The sequence below is a fragment of the Poromitra crassiceps genome (genome assembly GCF_964638095.1).
Source record: "Poromitra crassiceps genome assembly, chromosome: 14".
Lineage (NCBI taxonomy): Eukaryota > Metazoa > Chordata > Actinopteri > Beryciformes > Melamphaidae > Poromitra > Poromitra crassiceps.
Window position 1 is genome coordinate 7,176,403 of NC_139633.1, and position 11,600 is coordinate 7,188,002.

An 11,600-nucleotide genomic window follows, 5' to 3' on the forward strand; every position below is an offset into this window, starting at 1 on the left:
GACCAAAGACCAGCCCAGAGCAGATGTCGATTACCATTACATGTGAGGCTTTACACAGGTTTGGGTTGGGTGTTACTGTTTAAAACCAGTCAAGGTATGTGAAATTCATGGGACACAGAAACAAACACGACAGCAGAGGGAACTTACAGAACTCGGTTCTGGTGACCTGGGCCAGGACCCGGAAGGATTTGGACTGCAGGCTGGTGCCCCGGCGGGCCCAATCAGACAGGTCCGAGTCCTTCTCCGCAGTGTGGAGGACGGCCTGATAGACTGGGGAGGCACTGTCTATAACACGCTCTTTAACTGGGAGAGAACTGCAACCACACAGACAGGACCACCACCAGACCCAATCCCCCCCAGACCCAAGTCAGCACCGAGACACTGGAGCCTCAGACAGACAGGACCACCAGACCCAACAACAGGGAGCTGAATGGACTTTTATGAGCTTAATGCGGTGACTTTTTTGTTGAAGATGTTAAATGTTTTTAGGCCCTGTTGCTGAGGTCTCAGCCTGAAACCTGATGAGCTTATATGGTTTGAGAATTCAAATGATGTTTTTTGAGATGTCAAAAATTAGATGGCATTTTGCATGAGGCAAAAACACATTACAAACAATATGTTGTGCTGGTAAAAATATATTTGTGAAGTGAATGAAATGAATGAAGATGTGGACGCTGCAAAGCTTCAAAGCAGATCATTGCCTTCTTGCTGACAGAAACTTGCATGGAAAGTTAAGTACCCAATACAGTCTACATACAATGCAAGGCTGTTATTGTAAATGAGAATCTGTTGTTAAATGACCTGCCTGCTAGATTACAAACTAATACACATGAGCCTTTAGCAGCAAAAAGGAGCAACATGACAAAGACAACATTTGAGGTGTAAGAGTTAGATACAGATTGCACAGTTCTACCTCGAACAGGAGGAGGAGAGGGCTCAGAACATTCAGTTGTCGATCATATCTTCTAATACCGGCAAAAGTACTTATTTTCCCCTCTATTTGTTATCTATTTGATATCCAGCATCTGACGCTGCTCTGAGGTCAGTAAATGAGAACCTGGCAAGCGGAGTGATAGTCAGAGACGATGAGAGAGATGATTGGTCAGATGCAGCGAGACAGGCGCGCAATTGGTCTTTCAGTGAAGCTGATCCTCGGTACGATTGGGTGATCCTGTAGGCCTACATTAGCCTGATAGGCCTACATTTCAATTAAAAATGCTAATAGTTTGGTCAGGAGCTGTAGGTGATGGATGAGTGTGTGTGGATGTTTGGAGCAATATCATTCTTCCTTGAAGGAGTAAAACGAGCATGGTTAATAAATGCATACAGTACAAGACATCTCCCAATGCAATTCGTCCACAGACGCAATTTTCCAACAGAATGAAAAATTGATTTGTTAGTGTCACCCGGCGGTGAATGCCATAACACCACAGAATCCAACACAAGCAGATTGACCATCAGATGACAGCTACAGTAAGACACCATCACTGAGTACTGAATTCCTCCCAGGGATCAAGACAATGCAATCTTCTCTTATTAATATCCGGCAACCCGAACGATCAACCAATCTTGCAAAAGCAGTAACACATTACTATGAGTGTTAATTAACAAAATGTCAACTAAGGAATTTACTAACCTGAAGTAAACCATAACATTAGCCTAGATCAGCTAATGCTAAATGCACATGAACACCTGCATAAGGTGATGTCCTTATGTTTGTTAATAATGCGTTTGCTAACATGAATTAAGCATGAACAGTGATTGAACAATTATGAGTTCATATTAAATGTACAATAATACTGCATTAAGTAATGTTCTACTACATGTTTGTTAATGCCAATTGATTAAAGTGAAACTCATTTAAACATATCCTGACAGTAACTCAAGTTACCTAACATTACATCTTTGTTATGTCACTGTTCATGCTTAATTGTTAGTAAACACATTGGTTAACATTATTAACTAACATGCCTAATTCTACATACATATTTGGTGGTGTGTCTGTCTGTCTGTCTGTTTTTGTGACAGTTCGTTTTTTACTCCTGCTATATGTACATACTGTAAGAGTACACCTGTACCTGTGTATAATGACAGTAGAGATCCTTCCATTTGTCTGTCTGTCTATCTGTCCGTTTGTCCGGAGTTGCAAGGCATACCATTGCTCCGATCGCCTCCAAAATTTGCCACAACACTGTTCAAGGGTCTGGCATGGGCACACAAAAAAGCCCATAGGGGGCGCTACAGCGATAACAATGTGCATCTAACATTAATCTTTGTTAATACTGTCATTCATGTTTAATTCATGTTGGTAAATGCATACGTTGTACATTTGTTAATGAACACTGAATGTAAAGTGTTACTGCAAAATCTTGCTGGTTCAGAAAGGAAACGGATAAGGACAGGGAGTCTCTATTCAGAGGTAGAGGAGAGGAGAGCGTGCGAGGTGAGCTGAGGTGAGGTGAGGGAGGAACAGACATGGAGACCAGGGAAACCAAGGCGTCGCCTCATCGGGGGCTTAAAGGGTAAAGGTCGTGCGAGTGTACTTACGCCAGGGGGGAGTCGCCCGCGGGCGCCTCATCTCTGCTCGCACATTCGGACATTGGGATTGGGAAAGCAGGGTGACAGGGCCGCGGCGGGTGGCGGGGGGGGCGGGGCAAGCGGCAGTACAGCGAAGGGAGTGGTCAGTCGTACCGGAAGTGAGACACAAAACGTTAGGTGTGTGGTATCCACTGTTGTGCTTATTGTTTGTGCATCACTGTGTTTTCTGTACTGTCAGGACAGCCAATACTATCCTACTGATTTAACATTGAAGCAGCTTTTGCAGGGGTGTTGTCCCCACCCAAATAAATAAATAAATAAATAAATACATAAATACATACATACATACATACATACATACATACATACATACATACATACATACATACATACATACATAAATAAATAAATAAATAAATAAATAAATAAATCCCCTAGCATTTATATGGACAATAATTAATTATTTATGTATGTATGTATGTATGTATGTATGTATGTATGTATGTATGTATGTATGTATGTATGTATTTATTTATTTATTTATTTATTTATTTATTTATGTATTTATGTATTTATTTATTTATTTATTTATTTATGTATTTATTTATTTATGTTTCATTTACAAACAACAGTGGCATTATGTAAACAAACTGACATTTAAAGGGTTACAATTCTGGAAATGAATGAATATTTGGTAGGGATAATCAGGAGTGAAGTTGGTTAAAAGATGAAAGAAAAATGAAAAATAATACCAATTCATGGTATACAGCATTTGAATACAATGTTTCTGTTTTTGTTTTTTTTTATAAAAGAAATCCCTATCACTAATCAGGCTTTCCAACGATATAAAATACAATGCCAATTGGTATTATTAAAGGGGAAGAAATAATCGACCTAAAATAACATTTCCAAACTTTCTTTGAGGAGTTTATATATCGGTGATCGGTGATCGGTAATCGGTGATCGGTCGATGATCGGTTGGGCAGATATTTCCCATAGGCGATCGGCTATCGGTGATCGGTGGCAAAAAACGTGATCGTGCACCCCTATTTCTGTGGTATGAAAAAAACGGTGCTATGTCTTGAAATTTCCATGTGATCTTTGAGGATGAGGATGAGAAAGCAGTTGTATTCCACATAGTGCGAGTGTAGGTGAATAAGAAATATTGCGGAGATTGCCAACGCGCAAACGAGGCAACTTGCTCTGAAACCAATTCACAATTGAAGGGAGCTGATGTGTTTTAAATGGCTGTATTGGATGGTGGTGGATTCGTAATAACTTAGTGAACATCACTGAGAGCTTTAGAAAAAGGCATGAAAACCAACACAGCTACAGTATGTAAACCCACAACAAATCCACTATTAAAAAACCTGACAGAGGGCAGGCAAAACCACCGGGATTATACAACCATCATAATGTTCAAGGGATCATGTCTATGTTCCCCGGGTTCTATGTTCCCCGGGTTCTATATTCCCCGTTTTTCACTAACCTCTCCCAGCCCCCACGCCAAACCTAACCTCCCCCTATGCCTAAACCTAACCTCCCCCAGACCCTAACCCAAAACCTAACCTCTCCCACCCCCACGCCTAAACCTAAGGTCGGCATTGCGGGTGGTCGGCATAGCGGGTGGACACCATTTGGGAAAAACGGGGAACATAGGACCCGGGGAACATAGGACCCGGGGAACATAGGGATGACCCCATGTTCAACACAGCACCACTCCTCAACCCGTGTTCCATCACAGCTTCTCTGAGGGTCTTTCCGCCCAACCCATTCCAATAAGCACCAAGTCCTGACCTCACACAAAGCAGAGTTTGCTTCCAAGACACAAAGTGGTTGAGCATTAGGACCCAACACATCTCAGTCTATAGTGTTGACCTCCAGAGCAGCTCTTTCCAGCTATGACGCTGCAGTACAGTGCCAGCGAGCCTTGACATGAGCACCACCCAATTTAATGTATTGACCTATGTGTGGGAAACCTAGCCTGGTAAACCAGCCCGTCACCTGAACTCACATTTCATTTGGTTCTGCGTGACGGTCTGGCCCCAACTCTTCACCCAGTCCTTAGCAGGGGCGGGAGTATGGGCGGGGGTAGTTGCCTTGACAGACAACTCCTTCAGCCAATCGGCGTCGGATCCAGTCAAACCCAAATCCACTCGGGAGAATGGCAAAAACATCTTTTCCGCCGAGAAACTCCGCTGTTGCGGCGATACTCCTGTACTTGTTGTTGTTATTGAGTCTATTTCTGCAATAACTGCACTTTATGACTGTTTAAACTAGACAAACGCTGACATTACTCCTCGAGACGATCAGGCAAGGAGGCGGCCATTATTGTTTTGTTAGTGCAGTGCTAGTGGCGTTCCTGATTGGCCAACTTGCGTTGTCAATCACAGCGCAGTCGCTGATTGGCTCTTCTGCTCTGCAGCTTCTGCTAAACCCCCCCCCCCCCCACTGGCTTTGGGGCCAGACCGTCATGCAGAACCAAATGAAATGGAGTTCACGTGACGGGCTGGTTTACCAGGCTATGGGAAACCCTGGTAGATCCTGGTAGAGCGAACAGGTAGGGGAGGGGGAGAATGAACAGGTAGGGGGAGGGGTAGAATGAACAGGTAGGGGGAGGGGTAGAATGAACAGGTAGGGGAGGGGTAGAACGAACAGGTAGGGGGAGGGGTAGAACGAACAGGTAGGGGAGGGGTAGAACGAACAGGTAGGGGAGGGGTAGAACGAACAGGTAGGGGAGGGGTAGAACGAACAGGTAGGGGGAGGGGTAGAACGAACAGGTAGGGGAGGGGTAGAGCGAACAGGTAGGGGGAGGGGTAGAGCGAACAGGTAGGGGGAGGGGTAGAGCGAACAGGTAGGGGGAGGGGTAGAGCGAACAGGTAGGGGAGGGGTAGAACGAACAGGTAGGGGAGGGGTAGAATGAACAGGTAGGGGAGGGGTAGAACGAACAGGTAGGGGGAGGGGTAGAACGAACAGGTAGGGGAGGGGTAGAATGAACAGGTAGGGGAGGGGTAGAACGAACAGGTAGGGGGAGGGGTAGAACGAACAGGTAGGGGAGGGGTAGAACGAACAGGTAGGGGAGGGGTAGAGCGAGGGGTGATTGTCCACTACATAATCGATCATGGATGGCGTCATTCTCTCAGATGGATTTTAAAAAGATGAGGGAAGGAGGAGCTAAAATAGTTTGCCAAATATACTTTGGAATATTAGTCAAGTCTGGGAAACACTGATGTGATGCCCACACAAACCATAGTCAACTTTAATCAAATAAAACAAACAACAGCCACAAAATTGTGGCTAGTGAAAATGCTGAGTGGCTCGTAACTTTTTTAAACCACTAGCGACGTGTGGCTGGTGAGCGTGAGTGCCAGACTACAGCACAGAGCAGCCAAGAACTGAGCTGGAGACGACTGTCATGCAGGCCAGGAAGGAATAGAGACAGTCCGCATGTCTGGGAACGCCCACAAAATGTTAAACGGCTGGCGCGCGAGTGGGGTAAAACCGCCCATATATCTCATGGGCTGACTCACCAAAAGACGGTGCTGCGGCTCTAAACTACATGTTTGGGGGTTCTAGAGCAGAACACAGGACGTCTGCTCAGATGTGCGTTTACTGCGGTGGTTAAATCCCCGATCGTGTCTGCCTGGGCTGGGCTATCAGCTAAATTCTAACTTTGCTGAATGGATAGAACGGGGGAATTTACCCCACCCTGACCCCGCCCCCAGCCAGGCTGAGCCAGCGTCTATTGTGGGTGTTCCCAGAGCCTGTATGGGCGTTCCCAGACATGCGGACTGTCTCTATGGAAAGCATTAAAGAGGAAGAGAGAGGAGTGCGTGGAGGAGAGGGGCGTGGCTTAGGGTAGGGGGCGGGGCTCTTACCCTGCAGCGTCGTGGCCCTTGGCCTGGGACTGGCCTGCGATGGCGTCCATGATGGCATCCTGGGAGTACATGCTGATGGGCGTGTTGTACTGGGCGTGGATGATGGTGGCCTTGCCGCCCGGGCCCTTCACCTCGATGGGCTTGTGGGTGGAGAGGGCGGAGTCTTTCAGCGCGCCGGGGTTGAAGCCGGGGATGTACTCGGTGCTGCGGGGCGGGCGGCCCGGGGGAAGAGGGGGGTGGGGTGGGGCGGGGGGGTGACGTGTTGTGGAGAGGGGAGGATGAGGTAGAAGAGGATGGAGGGAGGTGAGGTGAGGAGAGGTGGGGGGAGGTAAAGGGGGAGGAGACAGTGGTAATGTGAGGAGGAGCTGTGGTGGTTTGTTTGGGGTTTTGTGTTAATAAAGAGAAAGCAGGCCAGCCAGGCACACATGCTTTCTGTTTCATCCTTTGGACCGATACAGGTGTCTGAAGGCCAATACTGACACTGATGTTTGTACTGAAATAGTAACGGACTGAAAAAGTCCATATGCTGGGTAAGAAATAGATTTGTCCCAGAGAGATTTTGTCCCAGAGATTGCTGTTGTTAAATCTCATTTATGTTAGATATTACTAAGCAGTAGCTGTAAAATATCTACGTCTGGGGCACAACTCTTGACAAGTGGAGGAGGACCGCCCCCGGAGACCAAAACAAAATGAGCGACAGACATATAAATTGACCAACCACGGAGCTCTTTATTTGCGTGACACCATTCATGGGGGGCGGTACATTCTGAACGATGCACCACTGCACCGCATAGAGGTGGACTTCCGTAACAGCTGAGCCAATCAGATTTGATCGTAAGAATTCCTACGTCAAAACCTGGAGCACGGAACACGGTTTTGGTTTACATAGCTAATTTCACCTTTTCATAACAACTGTAGGTGGGTCACTTCTTATATAACTCGCCCGTTTGGAGTAAAATAGACAGGTCGCCTGTCCAGTGATCGTGCAGCTTGCCGATCACGGACCAATAGCAGGCAGAGCTGCAGCTCTGGGAAACCCCCATCTCACGTGAGCTGTATAAGGACCACAAGATGGCGACACACAACACTTTGCTGCAGAACGTGAGTCCAAAAAATAGTGGATATTTAGGTCAGTGGTCTGATCACATGATGACCACATGAGACTATGGCCTAGATCCATCCTCTTTGCGCGGCTCGCGAGACGATGGCGGCTCTAGACTCTTTCATTGGCGGCTCGCGGCTCGCAGCTGATAGAAATGATACAATCATGTCAAAACCATTCCCTCACTGCGGTGTCAAACAAACTGCGTGGTTGCCAGGTTTGTGGCCCTTTGGAGCACCAAATGGGGGTTTGAAACTCACCATATACCGGTATCTGGCAAAACAAGCCAATGCCTCGTGGAGGGATTGGGTCAGTGGCAGAGCGCTTCAGGTGTGACAGGGCGTATTGTTGCAGCTGGCATTTCCTCGTCGTTAACGAGAAATGCGCAAGCTGCAACAATCAAGTCACCAGCGTCCCAGCGTCAGAGTTTTAACGATAAGCAAAGCAGCTGTCTGGAGGTTTGGAGCTGCATCCCAGAGAGAGACAGACTGAACATCAGAATGTTTTCATTATATATATTTTAATCAAGTCGGTGTGAATGTTTTCATCGCTTTTATCATTTTTTATATCGTTTATATATATATATATATATATATATATATATATATATATATATATATATATATATATAAAGTCGGTCTGAATGTTTTTATGATTTTTATAATAGTTTCTAACTTCTAACTTCTAACTTTCTAACTAAATTTTTTATCATTGGTTTTATCATTTAATAAACTAAAAACTAAATCAAATGCTTACTGTGTGGTTTTGCGGTAAAAGGCTCTCCTCTTGACTTTGACTGGCTAGTGTGGCTCTCATGGAGAAAGTAGTGAGGATCACTGGACTATGGGGATGGGGAGAATAAAACCTGTGATTCAAACAGCCATTGAGTGCAACCATACTGAGATTAAAGGTAGAACTGAGTTTCCTGGGGACCCTCTGGAGACCCCGGCGCAGTCATGTATATCTGCTCTGGCCTCAGGTTACCACCTCAGATGTAAACAGCAGACGTGCCGAGCTAAAACCAGGTTAACAACAAGCTCGCGCCAAATTAAGCTCCCAGATGCTCCGAGCCCAGTTTCACTTTCTGCTGCAGGTCAGGATGCATTACTGCTAATCTGAGTGGCAGATTGTGTTCTGTTCCGAGTCCACGTTGGGATTTGCCGGTAAATGATCAGACCTGCGTCAAACAGAGCTTGCAAATAATAATTCTTCGCGTTTGTTGTGTCCTGCATGGCGTAGCAGGTGGTGGGTGGTGTTTACTGCATCCAGACGGCTCAGATAAAGGAAGCAAAGTTGTAAAAAATAATAATAATAATAATAATAAAGTTTAAATATTTTACTGTGATTCTCGAAAAACGTTCCTCAGCTCACATTGTCCAATGAGGCAGACCCCACCCAACAGCACCTAACCCCACCCAGCAGCACCTAAATCATACTATAGGAATCCCTGCATGTTTGTCCTTCACATATAATCTCAAGACCCGTCCGATCTACTTCACACTTGGCGGGTGTGAAGCCAAACACGCTCTGCAGCAGTGGGGCTAATGGGCACGGCACTCAGTGGCGTGCCGTCCATTAGGCGAACTAGGCAAATGCTAGGGGCTCTTCAGCCGATAGGGGCACCAGAGAGGGTAAAAAAAAAAAAAAAAAAAAAAAAAAAAAAAAATTACAAATACTTTTTCATGACAATAGGCCTACTATTATTTTACAATAGTAGACAAAAAATAAGCACAACAACGTCTTAAGTCTTTAAATAATAGTGAAATCATTTTTCTAATTCTGGCTTTCTGGCTGCCTGGGCTGCAGCACTTTCACCATGGTCCCTAATCCATACCACCCCACCCCCTGCGCCCCCTTCTACCTGCTCGGAGCTTTCCCCCAGAGTGGGGGAAGGCCAGGGAGCTGGAAGGTGGGTGCTGAGGGTGCTGCAGCACCCCCTGGTGGCAAGAAATGGGATTTTCAAAATTGTTGGATTTGGCTGTCTTGTGTTTATACTACCAACAAAATGCATTAAAAAACAGTTTGTGCTTCCCAGCTCTAATCTTATTTCATACGCTCTCTCTTCAAAAGTGTTTGATTTTCATCATAATCTGGTTTTCCATAATAATAATAATAAGTTCAGTGTTAATGCCTGTGTTGCTGTCTGTTGTAGTGTAAAACAACTACTGTAAAGGGAGAGCAGGTGCTTACATGAAAGTGAGTGAGAAAAGGAGAAGATACTGAATAATGACATCACAACAGTATAATCCTAATGTTAATTTAAAATTAAATATTCTTCTAAATATGGATGAAAGTCCAAAAAACGTCAAATTTTCTTCGTCGCTGCCCTTGCGGGCACCACCGATAGTCCCTTCCTCACAGCACCCCCTACCTAAAAGTACTTCCAGCGCCACTGGGGGCGATTCTGAGCCTGCACTGCAGTGGTGGAATTAGCTGCAATATAATTTTTATTATATTTTCGTTGGGGGGGTGGGGGGGCACCAGCAAAAATCTTGCCTAGGGCACCAACTTGGTCAGGCACGCCACTGACGGCACTATAGCCTAAACAGATAACAAATTATGAAACGTCTTTGCAATACTCTAGGCCAAGATTTGCAAATTATACAATTCATCACAAAGGGAATCTATCTTTGTAGCATCTAAGTTATGTCAAGAGCGCCGATGATGACGACGACAGGGGAAAACAGTTCATTATGTTTTATTATCTCCATCTCACAACAAGCAGCAGAACAAAATAAGTGGCAGCAAAACACAGCGGAGCCTATAAGCACTCTGTCAGCGGAGATAAGTTCCATCATATCTGCTTGGGTCCAATATGCCGTGCGGCACGCTCCATACGCCCACATGCTTCCACCACGGAAATGTCACGGGAGCTCGACTCAGCGGGCCATGTAGGAAACGTGTCAAACCGTGACCTTTATGTTGGGAACAGAAATGCCAACAGACACGGATGATTACATCATACTGTGGCCCTGCAGCTCAGCGGATTGAGCTTTTATATGACTTTTTTTTTTATTATGAGTGCTTATTCTGACAGGTTTTAGGATGATATTCCCTCTAGCTTTATGGAATCAATCTATGTGTTAATTAAACTTTTTCTTTTTTTTATAATGACGGAGTGAGCCAATCTCTCTAAAGTCGTGAGGCAATTTTGATTTGCTAATTAGCTCCCGGCTACTTAATTTACTTAATTAATGGCAACTAAATTACGTCTTTGAAGCCGCAGTGAGCCAATGAGTTGAACAGCTACGCTGCTGTCCAGACTGAGACACACAGCAAACCACAGAGAGGCAATTATACCTCTCCCTCTAAACGAGTCATTTCATCTGTGATTGAGTCCTAAAATTGTTATTTGTGCACAAATCTGCCAATGTCATGTGATCATTTCACGTTCCAATGCATATCTATGGAAGCAGAGAATGGATGTGCTTGCAATTACTTTTTTAATGCCGTTATCTCGAGTTAACAAAGCTTGTTTTCTTGAGAAAATGGGTTAACTTATCTTCTTTTTTTTATGCAAATGAAAAATGCAATTTGTGCCCGTGTTAGACCTTGATTGAAAGTGCAGTCTGATGCATTGATCAATAATGGGTGCTCCTTGATCTGACATTTTCAGCTTGAATCAGTTGCTACAGTTGTCAAGATGCCATCTCTGCATGCTGGTATGGCATCTGATCTCTAGAATATTAGAAGTAATAAGAGGAGACAACATTTTGTTTTCTCGTGATAACGGGTTGATTATCTTGTTCTCGAGATAACAGAGCTTGTTTTCTAAGATAATTGAATAAGATAAGTTAATAAGATTCAGATGGAAGCCCATCTTTATTGTCACACGAACACACTACAACACATGCATGCGGCCACAACACACACTCATGCCGACGGTGGCCGGTGAAATATGTCCTCGGCATTTGACCCATCCAGGCTTTGTCCTTTCCTCCGGGGGGCAGGCCAGGAGCAGTGGTCGCTTTTTCTTTCCAGCGCCCGGGGACCATCATTGGACCATAATTGGACCAACTTCAGATGTTGTCGTCACTGGTCGGATGACGATCTTCTGCATGTTTTTAGTGGGGGGTTATGTA

The 11,600-nt window shown here is 45.1% G+C and overlaps 1 protein-coding gene across 1 annotated transcript in view; it reads right to left on the reverse strand.

Annotated features, from left to right (window-relative positions):
• Window positions 1-11,600, reverse strand: part of LOC310788793 (LIM domain-binding protein 3-like) — an 84,776-nt gene that overhangs the window by 25,582 nt on the left and 47,594 nt on the right. Inside the window, exons 5-6 of the mRNA XM_083650367.1 lie at window positions 6,417-6,620; window positions 148-314 (exon numbers count right to left, since the gene is read on the reverse strand). Coding sequence (XP_083506493.1) covers window positions 148-314; window positions 6,417-6,620 — 371 coding nt within the window. The remainder of the gene's footprint in view (window positions 1-147; window positions 315-6,416; window positions 6,621-11,600) is intronic.